This window comes from Rhinatrema bivittatum, chromosome 1, assembly GCF_901001135.1.
Source record: "Rhinatrema bivittatum chromosome 1, aRhiBiv1.1, whole genome shotgun sequence".
Classification (NCBI taxonomy): domain Eukaryota; kingdom Metazoa; phylum Chordata; class Amphibia; order Gymnophiona; family Rhinatrematidae; genus Rhinatrema; species Rhinatrema bivittatum.
The window spans coordinates 698,653,314-698,672,592 of record NC_042615.1 but is presented as its reverse complement, the minus strand read 5'-3'; the positions used below and the strand labels follow the sequence as shown (position 1 = coordinate 698,672,592).

Here is a 19,279-nt window from a genome sequence, read left to right as displayed (position 1 = left end):
AGGCCCCAGGCGATTTACTATTTAACATTACCCCGGGAGACCATGCCATGCAATCACCACCTTACTGGGAAAATAGTATTTCCTTATTACTACATCTCGGAGCTCCAGACCACGATGACTTCTTTTTCCCTGAAAAAGGTTTGCTTCTTGTGCATTATCGATACCTTTGAGGTATTTGAATGACAATTATATCCAGGACTTATTTTTTAGACAAAAAGAAAATGGAATTGTAGAATGGGGTGGAGGGGGCAGATCAAGGCCAGGTCTTTTTCTCTCTCCTAAACACATATCTATGGAAAACACCATTTATGGTAAGCAAACTTGTTTTTTCATCGATAAGTAGGCTGAATTATCCATGACGTGGGGAGTTCCAAAGCTGAGGGTTGCAGTGGAACGTTTGAGTAAGCAACCCAGACTTCACTGTGGACAGTAGACTATGATAAGAAGTTACACAAAACTGCCTGTCTGAATTTACAGTCAGTCCTTGAGAGGGTGTCCAGATAGTAATGGGTCATAAAGGTGTGCCGTAATTACCAGGATGCAGCTTTGCAAATGTTGAGAAGTACTTCTTGAAGATGAGCAACAGAAAAAGCAATAGTTCTCAACTGATGAACTTTGTAGAGTCTATGACTTGTATCTGCTAAGGAGTAGAAGTTTGAATGCATTCTGCTAACCAGTTAGGCAATGTACATTTGGCGATTTCCATGCCAAGTCTGCTAGGATCATATGACAAAATAGTTGTGAAACCTGGTGATGCAGCTGCATTCTTTTCTTCTAGTACATCACAGCTTTTACAATCAACAGCATGAAGGGAGAACGTGTATGTCAGAGGATGTGGTTAAGCTAGTTAGCCTTAGCTGGGTTTGAAGAAGAAAAAAAGAAAAAAGATTTGGACAAGTTCATAAACTGCTATTAATCAAGTTGACTTAGGGCTTAGCCACTTAGTACTGGCAATAGAAGAATGGATCTGTTTAATGTTTGGGTACTTGTATTTTGGATTGGCTAATGTTGGAAATAGGATACTAGGCATGGGGATCTTAGTCAGACCCAGTATAGAAACTTATGTTATGAAGGGTTCTTTCTCCTTCGTGCACATGTGGCCTCAGAAAGAAGGTAGTTAATATGATGGATTGATTGATATGGAAAGCAGAGACAACTGGAAGAAACTTTGGGCGAGGGTGGAGGCGGAAGTGTCCATCACTAGCGTTAGTTAATGGGAAAGAACACAAAGTGGATTGCCATCTTGAAGCATGTTAAGGTTTAATCACCAGTGCATCTTCTGCTTTATGTCCTCAGAAATCCGTTGCCTCCGGTACAAAATTAGATTCTAAGCCCTGTGGGGATAGGGAAATGCCTATAGTACCTGAATGTAATCTGCTTTGATGTACACTTTGAAGTGCCGAAAAGCTGAATATAAAAATCTAAATAAATAAATAGTTGGCTGTGGTTGAGTTAGTGCACAAACCCCACTGTAGGTAACCAATATGAAGATGGGTTATTAGGTTAGTGAAGGTCCACAGAGGCAGCCAGAGCTCCGGAGTTTCAATGCGTGGATGAGACGATGGTGCAGGGAAGAGGGATTCAGTTTTGTAAGGAACTGGGGAAACTTATCCTTAAGGATGGGCTCTACCTTAACCAGAGTGGAACCAAGCTGCTGGCACTAACTTTCAAAAAGGAGATAGAGCAGCTTTTAAACTAGAACAAGGGGGAAAGAAAACAGTCACTCAGCACTGCATGGTTCGGAGGAATGTATCCTTGAAAGTGATACTAATGAAACAGGACAGTCAGGGCATCCCAGCAGAGAGGTTCCAATAAAAGCAAATGTAGTCCATGTGCCTATATGTAAAAAAATCAAATTTCCAAATTATCCCTATCAACTGAAAAGCAGGTGGTTAATACAAATAAAAAAAAAACCACACTTTGAAATGTCTGTATGCCAATGCAGAAGTCTAAAAGTAAGATGGGAGAGTTATATTGTATAGCAGTAAATGATGAAATTGACATAATTGGCATCACAGAGTCCTGGTGGAAGGAGGATAACCAACGGGACAGTGCTATATCAGGGAACAAATTATATCGCAATGATAGGGAGGATCAACTTGGTGGAGGTGTGGCACTATGTCCGGGAGGGTGTACAGTCCAAAAGGATACAGATCATACAAGAAACAAAATGCTAAGTAGAATCTATATGAGTAGAAATCCCAAGTGTGTTGGGTAAGAGTATAGTGATAGGAGTATACTACCGTCCACCTGGATAAAAATGATCAGATAGCTGATGAAATGCTAAGAGAAATCAGGGAAGCTAACCAATTTGGAAGTGCAGTAATATTGGGAGATTTTAATTATCCCAACATTGACCGGATAAATGTAACATCAGGACATGCTAGAGACAAAGTTCCTGTATGTAATAAACGACTGCTTCATGGAGTAATTGCTTTAGGAACCAAACGAGAGAAGGAGCTATTTTAGATTTAATTCTTAGTGGAACGCAGGATTTAGTGAGAGAGGTAATGGGGGTGGGGCCACTTGGAAATAGTGATCATAATCAAATTTAAACTAATAAATGGAAGGGGGACAATAAGTAAAACTACAGCTCTAATACTAAATGTTCAAAAGGGAAACTTTGATAAAATGAGGAAAACAGAAAAAAACTGAAAGGTGCAGCTGCAAAGGTTAAAAGTGTTCAACAGACATGGACATTGCTTAAAAATACAATTCTAGATACGCAGTCCAGATGTATTCCATGCATTAGGAAAGGCGGAAAGAGGGCAAAACAATTACTGGCATGGTTAAAAGGTGAGGTGAAAGAGGCTATTTTAGCCCAAAAAACATCTTTCAAAAACTGGAAGAAGGATCCATCTGAAGAAAATAGGAAAATGCATAAGCATTGTCAAGTTAAGTGTACAACACTGATAACACAGGCGAAGTTGGCCATAGAGGCAAAAACTCATAATAAAAAAGTTTTTAAAATATATCCAAAACAAGAAACCTGTGAGGGAGTCTGTTGGACTGAGAGGTTAAAAGGGCTCTTAGGGAAGAGAAGGCAATTGCAGAAAGACTAAATGAATTCTTTGCTTCTGTGTTTACTAATGAAGATGTTGAGGAGATACCAGTTCCGGAGATGGTTTTCAAGGATGATAAGTCAGATGAACTGAACCAAATCACTATGAACCTGGAAGATGTAGTAGTCCAGACTGACAAGTTAAAGAGTAGCAAATCACCTAGAGCGGATGGTATGCATCCTAGAGTTCTGAAGGAACTAAAAAATGAAAATTTCAGATCTATTAGTTAAAATTTGTAATCTATCATTAAAATCATCCATTGTACCTGAAGACTGGAGGGAGGCCAAAGTAACCCCAAAATTTAAAAGGGCTCCAGGGGCGATCTGTGAAACTACAGATCAGTGAGCCAGACTTCAGTGCTGGGAAAATAGTGGAAACTATTCTAAAGATCAAAATCATAGAGCATATAGAAAGACATGATTTAATGGGACACAGTCAACATGGATTTACCCAAGGGAAGTCTTGCCTCACAAATCTGCTTCATTGTTTTGAAGGGGTTAATAAACATGTGGATAAAGGTGAACCGGTAGATGTAGTGTATTTGCATTTTCAGAAGGCATTTGACAAAGTCCCTCATGAGAGGCTTCTAAGAAAACTAAAAAGTCATGGGACAGGAGGCAATGTCCTTCGTAGATTACAAACTGGTTAAAAGAAAGGAAATAGAAAATAGGATTAAATGGTCTGTTTTCACAGTGGAAAAAGGTAAACAGTGGAGTGCCTCAGGGATCCTTGCTTGGACCAGTGCTTTTTAATATATTTATAAATGATCTGGAAAAGGGTATGATGAGTGAAGTGATCAAATTTGCAGATAACACAAAATTATATAAAGTAGCTAAATCTCAAGCGGATTGTGATAAATTGCAGGACGACGTTGCAAGACTGGAAAACTGGGCTTCCAAATGGCAGATGAAATTTAACGTGGACAAGTGCAAAGAGATGCATAGGGAAAAATAACCCTTGCTGTAGTTACACAATGTTAGGTTTTATCTTAGGAGTTCCCACCCAAGAAAGAGATCTAGGCATCATAGTGGATAATACATTGAAATAGTCAGCTCAATGTGCTGTAGTGATCAAAAAAGCAAACAGAATGTTAGGAATTATTAGGAAGGGAATAGCAAATAAGACGAAGGATGTCATAATGACTCTATCGCTCCATGGTGAGACCGCATCTTGAATACTGTGTGCTATTCTAGTCGCCGCATCTCAAAAAAAAAAAAAAAAAAGATATATTTGCACTGGATAAAGTGCAGAGAAGGGTGACCAAAATGATAAGGGGTATGGAATGGCTGCCCTATGAGGAAAGGCTAAAGAAGTTAGGGCTGTTCAGTTTGGAGAAGAGATGACTGAGGGGGGATATGATAGAGGTCTACAATATCATGAAAGGACTTGAACAAGTTAATGTAAATCGGTTTATTTATTTATTTAGCATTTGTTTATATACCGAGGTACAGCTGACATAGCCTTCACTCCGGTTTACATTATAACAAACCAGTTACATTTAAATTCATAACAGTGTGACAGAGAATGAATCAGAACATTAACTTAAAAAAGTCAATACATACATTGAACAATACATTGAACAATAGTTATGAGTGTAAGCAACACTTGAAGTAGACGGTTGAAACCGTTAAAGAGAAAAAAGGTTTCTGCAAGACAGGACGAAAGACAGAAGGAGGGGATTGCTGGCATAAAAAGGAACGTGAAGGTGGATAAGAAAAAGATTATGTTCAGTTGTCATTGGGTGAGCAGCCATTGTAAGACTGTGAGAGTAGCCAATCTTTAAGATCTTTTTTAAAAGATTTAAAGTTTTCTTGCGAATTGAGGTGTTGCGGTAGTGCGTTCCATAATTTTGGGCCGACGATAGAGATGGCTCTATTTCTAGTGGAGGATAATTTGGCTTGAGGTAAAGAAGGGACATCCAGCTGAACTTTATATGTAGATCTTGTTGTACGTGAAGATTTGTGTAGATGTATAATATTGTCCAGGGCAGAGTAGTCAGCTTTGTGAATTGATTTGTTTACACTCAGATAATAGAAGGACTAGAGAGCAACGCCATGAAGTTTAAAACAAATCAAAGTAAATTCTTTCACTCAGTGCATAGTTAAGCTCTAGAACTCATTGCCAGAGGATGTGGTTACAGCAGTTAGTGTAACTGGGTTTAAAAAAGGTTTGGATAAATTCCTAGAGAAAAAGATCCATAAACTGCTATTAATTAATAAGCAATAGTAGCTTGAGATTTATTTAATGTTAGGGTACTTGACCGGTACTTGTGACTTGGATTGGCCACTGTTGGAAACAGGATACTGGGCTTGATGTACCCTTGGTCTGACTCAGTATAGCATATCATATGTTCTTATGCCAATGGGAAGGATGGATGGGTAACATGAGTACCTGCAACCTTCAAATCAAGAGTGCACATCAATTCCTCCTCCTGGATGTAGGGGAGAATCGTGCTGAGGGAATTCATTTTGAATTTCTCTTAGAGCAGATGTTTGTTCAGGAGTCTAAAATTTGAAATGGGCCTCAATTTTCCTGATTTCTTGGGGATGAAGAAATAGAAATAGAAACCTTATCCCTGTTGGGATTACGGAGTGACTTTATCGCTAGTTGTGAAATGATGATATTTCTAAGTGAAGCTGTGTCACGTGAGATGGATCTGGATTGAGAATCTAGCAACGTGAAAGGGATGGTAGCCAGGAGAAACGCAAAATGTATCCACACCATGATAGAGGACCTATAGGTCCTCCATCACACTTCCAAGACAACTTGGATTCTGGCCTCACTTGAATGAAGGCGTGATGATTGCTCGGAGTAATCTAAAACTGGACCCAATTTTAGGTTTGGGCTATTTTCATGCTGACAAGGTCTGACCAGAAGGGGTTGCTGCCGTTGGACTGGAAGAGACAGCAGACTGTACTGCTGAAAAGGTCAGAACTGGCGTCTTTTAAAGTATGGCCTTTTGTAGGTGTAGAACAAGCATCTCATCATGGAGGGTTGCTTGGGAACTATTGAGAGAGATCAGACTGCTACATTCTGCTCTTAAGTGAATGACAGTTTCTCTGAATTTTTCAGTCAAACAGGTTTTCCCTAGACAAGGGAGGTCCACTAATCTCATCTCAATTGTTACTTGTTCTAAGCCTTGCCATATGCTAAGCTCCAACTGAAGTGGAGGAGATATGAGAAAAGGAGTCAAATGACTTGTAAACAGAATGGAAAGGGTGATGTATGCATTCTCCACATTCAAAGGCAGTCGGGGGTACTTAGTACCCCCTTCTGCAGGTGGTAGAAAAGGCTTTAGTTTTTGAAGATAATGTACTATATAGAACTGGTGAGTAGAGATAAAAGCAGTAAGCATGGAGTTTAGAAAAGCTCTTGCCAAACTGTCTAGTAGCCTAGGTTCCTTTCCTGGAGATGAATTTTAATTAATTCTTCTCTTTTTCAGGGTAGATTCAACAACAGATTACTGCAGGAGTTGTATGACTCCATTTCAGATCTAGCTTCCTAACTGTAGACACCAGAGATCGATGTTTCCCACATTCTCATCTGTAGCAAATTTAAAATATTGTGGACTGGAAAAGCTGCTGGTTCTGATGGGGTGTTCAATATGTGGAGCACTCCAAAGACTTCCAATGTGTGTGTGGTGTCTTTATCCATATGTATAGTGATGCCAAGTGTCATCCCCATCTTTTCTATGAACTTCGAATGTGTCACATCCTCTGGGAGCAATGTATGGTCAGATGGAATACCTGTAGACCCTTCTTCTGAATCTTATGGCGAGGGCTCACTAATGCAGGACCCCAATGATGATGGTGAATCAGGAGGTTCTTCCAGTTGCCTGAGAGGGGGAAAACCCTGATCAACCGCCTCTGACTTTACTGCAATTGAGTGGGATGACAAAAAACTCTGTATCAAGGGTTCTGATAATGTGTTCACCCCTACAGGCAAAACTGGAACTCCAGTCTGAGTGATCGCTACAGCAATGCTGTACAGGAGTGGCTGGATAGTTCCTTTGTCTCCTTAGTCAAAAAGATAAAGAAACTTGTCACTAAATCTACAATCTGGTTGAGTGATTTGTGTCCTCTGACCTGGTGCAGGTGGTGCAACATTCTCTTCTGAGACAAGAATAGCATCTTCTACTTTAAAAGGAGGTTTATTGGAGGTAAGTGGCACTATAGAACATATTGGATCTGTAGTCTCCAATCGGAAGATCTGCAGCAATCTAGGAGTGAGGGTTCTGTGAACTGAAGAGGGCAGAGGTAATACGGCCTGCATATAGCTGTGTAGGCAGCATGCTGACTCTGATCCAGGTCCCGATCTGCTAATTACTTTGATGGAGTTGAATGCCTGTAAATTCCAGACAAATGCTTAGATCATTTCAAAGGTTCTTTCCTCGGCTCCATCAATGAAGTTGGCTGCATCAGGATTGTTAGTCTCGAAGGAGCAGCAACACCGTGTGTTCTTACGCTGTGCATCAATGAATCATGTAGATGGTGCATCGATGCATCAAGATGTGTAGCTGCAGTTTTTGCCCCATATACCAAGAACTGCAGTGCTTGGAGAGCACAAGAAAATTATTCCTTACCTGCTAATTTTTGATCCTGTCAGTCCAGACGGTGGGTTATGTCCCCCATCCAGCAGATGGAGTCAGACAAGGCTTCAGAGGGTGCTGACATATAAACCAGTGCACCCTCTTGTGAGTCCTCAGTATACAGAATATCCAAGCCAGAAAACAGAAAAGGATGGATCAAGCTTACTAGTCAAGAGATTTTGAAAAAAAGACATAAGTTTATTTCAATGCTTTAGGTTTTAGTCTCGTCGCAGTAACACTCTGAGTTACTATTTAATATATATTGGAGTAGAATCGTTTAAAAGAAACTTTTTAATTTTTTTATTTTGGAGGACAATTCTTGCTTAAGTCATATGTAGCTGATTTTTTATGAACTGATCTCCATATTAGGATATTGAAGTAGTACGGCATTTACATTCAAATTTCGTTTTGTTCTTTTATTTTTATTTACAATCATATAAACTGGTAGAGGTGCGTGAATACAGTGTTATCACAAAAGTAGAATGCAAGCGCGATATTTTCACACGTTTAGTATTAGAAAGACGTATATGTTGACAACTCAATTTTCTTAGCGGCAGCCGCAACCCATCCGTAAGGTCCACAGCTACATATATTTTGAGACAGACTTTAATATACATTAAAGAACCCGTGGTAGTCCTGTTCAATATTAGTATACTTTATTGTTTAGTATTAACCTGTGGAAAAGGTTTGAGATTTACCGGTGAAAAAGGTCTGAGGGTTTTTTTTGTCAGGATTATCTTTTGTTTACCAATGGTAAGCCAGTGCCTGTATTTTTTTTTTTTAACATGAACTCACATGAATATACATGTGGGTGTTGATATTAACTTAAATAGGAGTGTGTACTTTTGAGACTAGAGATTGTGAATAATTGTTAATTAAGTAATTTTGTTTTTATTTTTTGATATAGTTTTTGATTTCTCATTCATTTACCTATTGACTGTTCATTTGCATTTGAAAGTAATTTTGTGTCTATTAATTTCCAGACTATTAGATAATTGAAGCTAATCAGAGAACTTTTGTGATATAGAAAAAGAGAACATCTTCATACAGGTATAAATACTGTTGTCATATTGTATCTTTAGTAATTCATTCTATTATCTTTTTCCTGTTTTGTTTCTGATCAAGTGATATTTATGTTTTTTGTTTAATTCTGTGGTACCTTTTATATGTTAATTTTATTTTTAATTAAGTTTCATGTTTTAAAATATGTATGTATGCATGTTTATTTATATGTTGTATTTATTATTTTAGCCCCTGAGGCAGCCCCATGCGGGGCGAAACTCGGCCTGAGTCGGGCACCTGAATGAATTTATGTCTCCACTCAAATAAAAATCACACTTGGACTATTTTTGGTGTCTAATCCATATTGTTGCCCAAACAGCGTTCTTAGACAACCTACCCTCCTGCTTTATCAGTACCATGGATCAGTCCAGACGGTGGGTTTTGTCCCCCGTCCAGCAGATGGAGTCAGACAAGGCTTCAGAGGGTGCTGACATATAAACCAGTGCACCCTCTTGTGAGTCCTCAGTATAGAGAATATCCAAGCCAGAAAACAGAAAAGGATGGATCAAGCTTACTAATCAAGAGATTTATCTGTAACTAAGGCAACTGGCGCCACAACTTGAACTTGCAAAAAGAACTGCAGAACAGCCTCAAAGAACCCGAGGCGAAAACCGAATAAAATAACCAGAATAGACAAGTCAGAAAGGCAGATCGAGCAGGGAAAGACCCCAACCACAAAATTATTAGGGAGGGCGTCTGGACTGATCCATGGTACTACAGGAACGAAAATTAGCAGGTAAGGAATAATTTTCTTTTCCCTGTACGTACCAGGATCAGTCTAGACGGTGGGATGTACCAAAGCTTCCCTACATAGGGTGGGCCCCTGACAGCCCTGCTCGAATGACCCTGTCGCCAAAATCCCCTGAGGTTGACGACTGGAGGTGTAGACGATAATGTCTTGCAAAGGTATGCAAAGATTTCCAGGTCGCCGCCCAGCAGATCTCCTGGGGGGGGAGACAGACTGTCTTTCCGCCCAGGACGCCGCCTGAGATCGAAGAGAATGAGCTTTGACACTCAAAGGAGGTGGCCGACCCGCTCCAATGACTTCCTTGAGCCATCTGGCAATCGTTGTCTTCTTAGCCCTAGAGGACTTCTTTGGTCCCGACCAAAGGTCAAACAAGTGGTCCGAAACCCGAAAGTCGTTGGTGACCTCCAAGTAGCGGATCAGGCTGCGCTTGACATCCAGGTGACGGAGAGATCGTGACTCGGCGGCGGCAAACGACAGACGTTCTACTGTCTGATTCAAATGAAATGCCGAGACCACCCTGGATAGGAAGGAAGGCACTGTACGTAAGGAGACCCCCGAGTCAGTAAAACGGAGATAAGGCTCCCTGCATGACAGCGCTTGTAGTTCCGAAAACCTGCGTGCAGAACAAATGGCCACCAGGAAGACCATCTTGAGAGTGAGATCCTTGATGGTGGCGTCGCGCAGCAGCTCAAAGGGAGGACCTGTCAGAATCTTGAGAACCAAGTTGAGGCTCCAGGAAGGACAGGGATCCTGGACTGGAGGCCGCAAATGTTTCGCCCCCTTGAGGAAGCGGGCAATATCCGGGTGAGACAAAAGTGAGAGATGGACGGGCAACTGAATCAGTGAGCTCAGAGCAGAAACTTGTACTCGCAAGGAGTTGTAGGCGAGTCCCTTCTCTAGGCCGTCCTGAAGGAACGCGAGAATCTGAGGCACCGAGGCCGTTCTGGGTCGAGTGCTGTGAGAGGTACACCAGGATTCAAACACCTTCCAGACGCTTACCATAGGCGAGTGAAATCTTCCGAGCCTTGAGAAGGGTCGTGACTACTGCATCAGGGTATCCTTTGCGTTGAAGCCGTCGCCTTTCAAAAGCCAGGCCGCAATACAGAAGCGTTCTGTCTGGTCGAAAAATACTGGCCCTTGGTGCAGGAGGTGAGGAAGACGGCCCAGGCGTAGAGGGCAGTCCAGGGCGAGATTGACTAAGTCTGCGAACCAAGGACATCATGGCCATTCCGAGGCCACCAGAATGACAAGCCCTTGGTGCAGTTCTATCCTCCGGAGTACCTTGCCTACTAGTGGCCACGGAGGAAACACGTATAGAAGAAGATGACATGGCCAGGGGAACACCAGAGCGTCCACGCCTTCTGCCCCGTGCTCCCGTCTGCGACTGAAGAATCGTGGGGCCTTGGTGTTATGAAGAGTGGCCATGAGGTCCAGACGAGGTGTCCTCCAGCGAAGAATGAGAAGCTGCATCGCCTCTTCTGAGAGTGACCACTCCCTGGGATCCAATCGCTGTCGACTCAATAAATCCGCCTGAACGTTGTCCACGCCCGCAATGTGGGAGGCTGCCAGGCGGGTAAGATGCCTCTCTGCCCACGACATCAGGCGGGCCGTTTCAGCGAAACATGTCGACTCTTCGTGCCGCCCTGGTGGTTGATGTACACCACTGTGGTTGCGTTGTCTGAAAGGATCCTGACCGCCCGATTTCACACGAGAGGGAGGAAGTGTATGAGTGCTAGCCGTACTGTTCTCGTTTCCAGATGATTGATCGGCCACGCTGCTTGGGCCTTTGTCCACTGTCCCTGTGCTGAACTCGTTTGGCACACTGCCCCCCCAACCGGCCAGGCTGGCATCGGTAGTGACCACCACCCAATCCGGAATCTCTAGTGGCATGCCCTGTGCCAGATGGAGTGGGTCCAGCCATCAGCTCAAGCTGGCTTTGGCGAGCTGGGGGAGAGGGAGGACGAGCTGGTAGTCCTGCGAGACCGGTTTCCAGCGAGAGAGTAGTGCCCCTTGTAAGGGACGCTTATGCGCAAATGCCCACGGTACAAGATCGATAGCAGATGCCATGGATCCCAGTGTCTGTAGGTAATCCCAAGCTGTGGGAGCAGGGAGGCAGGCGAAGTGTTGAATCTGTTCCCGGAGAGATTGGGCCCGGTCCAGACGCAAGAAAACCTTGCCCTGAACTGTGTCAAAGCGTGCCCCCAGAAAATCCAAAGACTGTGAGGGACTGAGACTGCTCTTAGCGAAGTTGACAACCCAGCCAAGTGCCTAAAGGAGTTGAACTACCCGGGTGACCGCTGCCTGACCCTGTGATAACGTCTTTGCCCGAATGAGTCAGTCGTCCAGGTACGGATGAACTAGAATCCTCTCCCGTCGAAAAGCTGCTGCCACAACCACCATGATCTTTGTGAACGTCCATGGGGCGGTCGCAAAGCCGAAGGGAAGGGCTTGGAATTGAAAATGCTGGCTCAGTATCTTGAAGTGGAGGAACCGCTGATGCGCCTTGAGAATGGGGATGTGAAGATAAGCTTCCGTCAGGTCGAGAGAGGAAAGGAATTCTCCCCGATGTACCACCGCAATCACTAAGCGCAGAGTCTCCATTCGAAAATGAAGAACCTTGAGGGACTTGCTGACCTCCTTGAGTATCCCCCCCCCCCCAATCCGGGGCTGGGCTCGCCCCTCCTGCCAGTGGGAGGACGAAACGCACCCCGGAGGTCCCATGGGTGGCCCCTGGTGCCCCCCACTGAGTCCTGGGCCCACAAAAGAGTATCCGCTATCCTTGGGTGGCAGGGGGTCCCGCTATGGGCTCCATAGACTGGCCTAGCCGTTGCATAAAGGCATTATGCATGAGCAAGATAAAATCCGCAGAGAAGATAGGGAGCCCCGGGGGGGGGGGGGGGGGGACGACGACACGCAGGAGAGTCTCCCGACTGCCCCTGGGGGCCCAGTGACGGAACCGGAGTCAAAATCGGCAGGGGGATATCCAAAAAATCCTTCCTGTCTTCTTCTGATGGCTCCTGCATGCGATTCTCCAATTCCAAGATGGCCGCCGTTCCCGCGCGAAGCGGCAACGGAACTGGCCCCTGCTCCCTAAGGTGTGCTGAATCACGCAAAAAAGGACGTCCCAGTGGCTGAGAGGTGCCCTCCCCACCAGGGAGGCACCTTGTGCACACCCCCTTGCGGGATAACTGCGATCCCGGTTCACCACATGCCGAGCAACGCAACACCCTTGGCATGCTTGGGGGGGGGGGGGGGGGGGGGGGCGGGAACAGAGCCGCTTTGGAGCCGGGCAAAATGTGCCGCAGGGAGCAGGAAGACGCGTCCGCTTCACCTCCGACCCTGTCAGTAGCAGAGGGAATGGAACTTCTCTGCTGCAGCGGCCCCGGGGAATGCGCGTCTCGGGGCTGCGGGTCGAGTCGCGGCAAGGGAGGGGAGAGGTTGAAACCTCCCTAATCCAGGTACCTGGGGAGAAACTCTGTAAAAAAGGAAATAAAATTCACAAGAAATTCCAACCAGAGAACTTACCCCTCAGAAAAAGAAATGAGAAAGGGAGAGGAGACAAGACAGGACTGCCTGCAGCCAATAGAAACTCCCTAACCCTCCTACTTTTTTTTTTTTAATAACTTGATCCAACCTAAGAAAAGCCAAATAAGAGAAGTATAAAGAGAAGAAAGTGTCCTCAAGACAGGGGAAGCCAAGATTCCCCTACTCCTATCTGCTGGAGTTAGAAAGATACAGAGGACTCACAGAGGGTGCACTGGTTTATATGTCAGCACCCTCCGAAGCCTTGTCTGACTCCATCTGCTGGACGGGGGACCTAACCCACTGTGTGGACTGATCCTGGTATGTACAGGGAATGGTGTGTTGTACATCAAGAACACAAGAGCGTCGTATGTCGAGAGTACCAGTGGACCATGGGTGCTAGAGCACTTTGCTCAGGCAGTGCCAATGCTCCATGTATCAACAATGCCACTTTGAGCCCTGGGGCTCCAACAGCCCCAGGGAATGCCGCTTTTTCAGTAATGTAAGTCAGCTTGTACTACTTGACCTTGCTGCTTTGGTCTGGGCTGATGGAGTTTTTGAGGAGCTCCTACTCAACTCTTTTCCCAATTAGGCAGACGATGCTGACCTGAAGGAAGAGGATCTACTGCGACTTCGAAGAGATTTACGCAGCTCCTCAATCCTCCTCGCCTTGGAATGTGGAGACATTCATCCACAGGCATAGCAGTTTGTCTAAGCATGGTCTGAGCAAAGACATTGATAGCGCAGCTCATGCCTGTCTGTGAAGGACATTTACCTTGCCCTAAATGCAGATCTTGAATCCACTCACAGTAGATTCCTTTATGTCAGACATATGGAGGACAGAAAGTTGTTTCGTTTTAGCACTGAAAAGTACTTTTGTGGGTGCTGCAGAGGCAGCAAGGCAACTAGAAAAACCAAATACTGAAGAAAATTATTTAAAAAAAAAAATTGAAGTTTTAGAGAAACAATTGCCTGGAAAGACTGAGTACACATCTGTGTTTGGACAAAGTGACTGGGGAGTCTCACGAGGTAACACCTACACAAGAACTACCACACATGCTCAATAGTTAGGAGAGATGATTCACTACCAACGGATGACGACACCTACATTCAATGGCTAATTCAGCCTGCTTATTGACGGAAAAGGGAAAAAAAAAATTTAAACACTTGCCTAACCCCTTGCTTTCTGCTGAAAAATTCAGGGGGTAGAGAAAGGAGGTTAGTTTGTGTGAATGAAGAAAATAAAACTTAATGAACAACCAAAAAGTCTGACAAGGGAACTAAGGAGAGGAAATTTATAGAATTATTGGTTGAAGCCAGTAATATAAAAAAGCATGAATGCTAAAGAATGGAGCCCAGAGCCTGGACTTGTGGGGACGGGAGGAGGCTGCCCGGGAATCAAGCCTAAGGGGGGCATCATCACCAGGTCAGTTTTTACTTAGAGGCAGAAGTCCTTGATAACTCTCTCTTCTTAGGTATCATGTAAGGAACAGGATAGTAAGGGAGATGAGCCTGGAGCAGAGTACAGTGCAAAAGCAGAGAACAGCCATCTGCTCCCTAATTCAGTACCTTCTCTTCTGTTGTTCCCCTTTCCCCTCCTGTCTGCAGGGAACAGGAATGGGGAGGAGGAGAAGGGGTTAAGCTGGAGTGGATGGCAGATCAAACAAGAATTCAGTTTTTGTCTGCATATTTCCATTTCAAATTTGTGATCCCTTAATTCTGTATTTGGTAAGGGTCTGTGTTCTGTATATGTGAAAAAGGTGAAGTATTCTACTAGCACGTAAGTTCTGTGTAAGGATCTGTAGCAGTCCACTTGTTTTCTATTTTCCCACTAGAAGGTATATTGGTGTTGTAGGCCCAGGTGGAATATTGCCTTTTCATACAGGGTTGTTGCTGTTTGAGCTCTAGGAGTTTGTGTTGTTTTGGTATGGCAGATTTGCTATATGGGTTCCAAGTGACTTTTTGCAGGGTTCTGTGTTACTTCACAAAGTACCTGGTAACGGAGGAACTGTGTATCGCTGTTAATGAATTGACAATATAATTTGAATGTTTTTAAGATGAGTGGTAAGGGGAGAAAATTCCAGTTTATCCCAGCAGGCCATTTCAGAGATTAACTTCAACCAATGCGATATATCATCTTTTAAATTGATAAATTTAGGTATTTCTTGGGATTTTTTGTTTTTTGCAGTCTATCTCCAAAAATCACAGATTTGAATTAGATATTGTGATATGATTTTGGGACCTTATCTGTAAACGATAGATGTACACATACATTATATATAGAGAGATATACACAGATATGTATATATTTTTAAATATTAAACTTTGTTTTTATATAAGGGTAGATATATATATATACACACAGTACATACAAAAAAGTTTAATATTTAAAAGTGTATCCATTTACAGGATTGTTCTGGAATGGGCTGTGCTGGGAACATACTGTTTGAGTTTAACCATCAAAATTTCAGGGTTGCCTATGGGCCTAAAAATTAACCTTATCCCTTTCCCCAATTAAAGATGAAGAGCATAGGGAAGAGTTTCCCAAACCTGTCCTGCAGTCTCCTAGCCTCTCAGGTTTTCAGGATGTTGTAAATGAATAAGCTTGTGTGAGAAGAAGGTGAAGAGTGCCTCAAGGCCTGTAGATGTGTGATTGCTCACAGGCACTGTGCTGTCTAAGTTTCTGCAGCTATTATTTCTGCCACTGTACAAAGATCTACAGCACTGCAGCCCAAGGAGAATAGGAGAGAGGAGGTTATTGAGGGGGTGAAGAGGGGAGCCAAAGAACATAATACTGCTGGGGAGAAGGTTAGGACAGAGAGAGGGGTCTCCTGCTGCTAGGCATGGAGTTAGGGAAGAGGGAAAGGGGGACTACTGCTGCTGGGGGTAAGGGTTTCTAGGGAAGAGGGGGCTTCTGTTGTTGGACAATTGGGAGAGAGGGTCTACTAAGCAGGGGGTAGGGGAGAGGGGGCTAGTGCTAGGCAGAAGGTCTGCTTGTGAGAGGGGGAAATTGCTAGGCAAGGGATGTGTGGTATAGAGAGGGCTGCTGTTAGGCAAGGGCTGGGTGGGAGGGAGAGAAGGGTTGCCGGTCAAAGAGAGAGAAGGATGCAAGGAAAGGAGTGGGGAATGCAGGGCAAGGAGTAGGTTGGGCAAAGGGGAATGCAGGTTAAGGAATGAATGGGAGTCATAGGGGGATGCAGGGGAAGTAGTAGGAGATGTAGGCCACAAAGTGGAATGCAGGGAGGGAGATGCAGGGGAAGGAATGGGAAGGAGAAAAAAGGTATGCGGGTCAAGAGGTGGGGGAAGAGAAAGAGTAGGATGCTGAGTAGGGAGGGAAGAGAGGGGTATGCTTTGCTGGAATTGCTGCTATCAGAAGGATAGCTCTTCCTTTGCCAGAGCAGCCACTGGTAAGACAAACTGGGGGGAAGGGGGAGTAATTCTAATATCTGCCTCAGGTGTAAAAAAAGCTGGTCCTGGCACTGTTGGAGCCTGCTGGAAGAATATCAGACTGCATTAGTGAAAAAAAGGAAATGGAGCCACAATAGTACAGGAAGTCCCCTGCATAAATACTCTTTTACCAGAAAGCTCTAGTGTTTGTTCCACTTGGAACCATCTGCAGTCACATGACCCATTTACGATGATGGTGAACCTGCTTATCTTCAAAGAAAGATAAATGTCATGAATCATGGTAACTAATGGGCTAGAATTTTCCTTTAAAAAAGTGTTTTAATCTAAACTTTAACTATCTTACCACTTCAAAGTAGCCTGGACTTACAAAGTCTAGTAGAGAAGTGTTTTTGGACTAAGCTGAGTATGTGTCTTGCCTCTGTCTTCTGATTTACCTATAAGAAGTAAATACAAAGATAAAAAAATTGGACAATTGTGTTTAGAATTATTTTGAATTTGTAATGAATTATTTCAATACTCTGAATTTAACACAATGCGAGGACTGTAGAGAATTTCATCATTTCCTCTCACTTTAATATTTAACAAGCAATTAGTAGGACAATGTTATAAAGTAAATAAGCACATATAAAAACACGGAGTTTGTCTTATCTGAATACTGTGCTTCATTAGAGGAAATTCATTATAAAAAGGCTCCATTGTAACATAGCAGCTCAGAATCAAATCAAAAAAGACAATTTATGTTTTTAACCAAGGCTAATCTATGCAGACTAGCTATTGTAACTTTTTCAAAGATGGGTTTCTTATTGTTGAACAGTTTCATTGATCTCAAGAAAGGCTTCTTTTGTTCTACATTTCATAAGCCATGGTCTCTAGTTAATTATATCATTTCTCCTTTTATTTATTTATTTAGCCAATCTTATGTTCTGCAATTGGAATAATAAGGAAAAATGCATGATCAGAAATCTAGGTTAATGTAATGACCAATTCCTGTTCAACCAGCTCCTACAGCAGTGAAGACCTGTGGCCTACTACTGTTCATAGAGCATAGAGTCCAGTAGCATTTTTTTATTCTAAGTTGTCATGCAACTCTGATCCTGCCCCAGGTTCCTCAGTAATGATCCTTCCTATTCTAGTCTTAATACTTCTCCAGAGCGGATATTAGTGAAACACTTCAACAAAGCACAATCTTATTGATCACACAAGCAACTTTAGATATACCGGAGGAAATATGGTATCAAATTCTGCAATCCAAAATAAGAAAACTATTTTATGAACTCACCTGCTGACAGAACCTGGTGGGCATGGAACAGCACTACCTAACAGGGTGGAATTTATAGCAATTTGGAGAACTGTTCTCCCAAAGGCAATTTGCAGATACCCATTTGTCTATTCTGCAGTGGTTCATCTTACTGCAAGCCTTAATACTTAATGTTTTATGTTGCTCAATTTTTTTTTCTTTTTCAATGTTTAATTTTTATTATTTCAATTGCTTTTAATTGTTCTGTATGTATTTTATTTTGAATATGATCTGTATGCATATTTTCTGTTTTTTTTAATCACTGTAATCTGCTTACCATATTTCAATATAAGCGGAATGTAAACACTTAATAAATTCCATAGGGGATGAAAACTTCTGTCTAATACTGTAGCCCTACCGAGGGCCCTAAAGGGAACTGCCTGAGTCTAGATTTATCTTGAATTAAGAGTCCAGTCTTCCATTCAACCATATGCATAATCAATTTGTTCATATAAGATTCAAAGAGCTTTGAGCCCTCAAAGGGAATCCCAAACAGGTGGCTCTTAAACTATGCACAAATAGATCAACTCTTAGTCACAGCTATCTCCCAACACCATTCCATAGGGCATGGCCTTAATCTTGGCAGACAGAATCATAGGTCAGAAACTATTAATCAAGTAAACTTAAGAAATAGCCACTACTTATCACTGTGAGATAACTGGCATGGCATCTATTGACTGTTTGGGATCTTGCCAGGTACTTGTGATCTGAATTGGCCACTATTGGAAACAGGATGCTGGGTTTGATGGATGCTCGATCTGACCCAGTATGGCAAATTCTTATGTTCTTATGACATACTAGCTAAGGAGCTTGTCTGTCATACCCCTAGCAAAATGACAATCTGATACCATTTAGTCTGGATCCTGAAGGCAAAGTGAATGCACAGCTAACTGAAAATTATAACCATTTATCTCAAATTATTTTCAGGGTCTCCTCCATCCTGTGGCATCCCTCAAAGGTACTGTGATGAAAACTTGCAACTGTAAAATCCATAAAAAGGCTTTTGCATTGTCTATCTCATCCTTGGGTGGCTTAAGGTTTGTTATCGATTATCAGAAGCAGCCCAGTCACTCATGTTTAGTCTCTCAAAAGCAGGGTAGACCAATTGCATCTTGCTGCCTCTAGTCTCTATGCTTATATTCTGTAGGATTGGATACTGTGGAACTGGAAATAAAGTTGCTGCTACTTTCTTTATCAAGGAATTCACACAGTAGTTACTAATTACTGAGTTCTCCCAAAATAACATGAAGCCATTTCCCTCATTTGACACTTCTCAAAGAAAGAAAGAAGTCTGAGGTCCCACTGGAACCGCTAGCCACAGAATTAAGGACTTTTCTTTTTATAAAAAACTTGCTTGCTACCAGATGATAATTTCTTGAAGGAAGGGAAGGATCCTTTCGTTTAATTCTATTAAGTGATCGCGGCACTTCCTGGTCCAGAAGGAACAGAAATGTGTCTTTTCTTAGCAAGTTATAGCCTGAAATGGCCGTTTCCCAATCGTAAGAATCAGTGAACCAGATCTCTATAACAGCAATAATGTCAAAGTCCACCTCCACCATTAGGGCCTGCAGGTCTGGGATTATGTTGTCCAC

The 19,279-nt window shown here is 42.9% G+C and overlaps 1 protein-coding gene across 4 annotated transcripts in view; it reads right to left on the bottom strand.

The window, feature by feature from the left end:
• The window catches only part of TENT2 (terminal nucleotidyltransferase 2), a 377,719-nt gene that overhangs the window by 187,890 nt on the left and 170,550 nt on the right, over window positions 1-19,279 (bottom strand). For all 4 annotated transcript variants that reach the window (XM_029575592.1, XM_029575578.1, XM_029575585.1 and 1 more), the window contains exon 6: window positions 16,758-16,824. In XM_029575592.1, coding sequence (XP_029431452.1) covers window positions 16,758-16,824 — 67 coding nt within the window. The remainder of the gene's footprint in view (window positions 1-16,757; window positions 16,825-19,279) is intronic.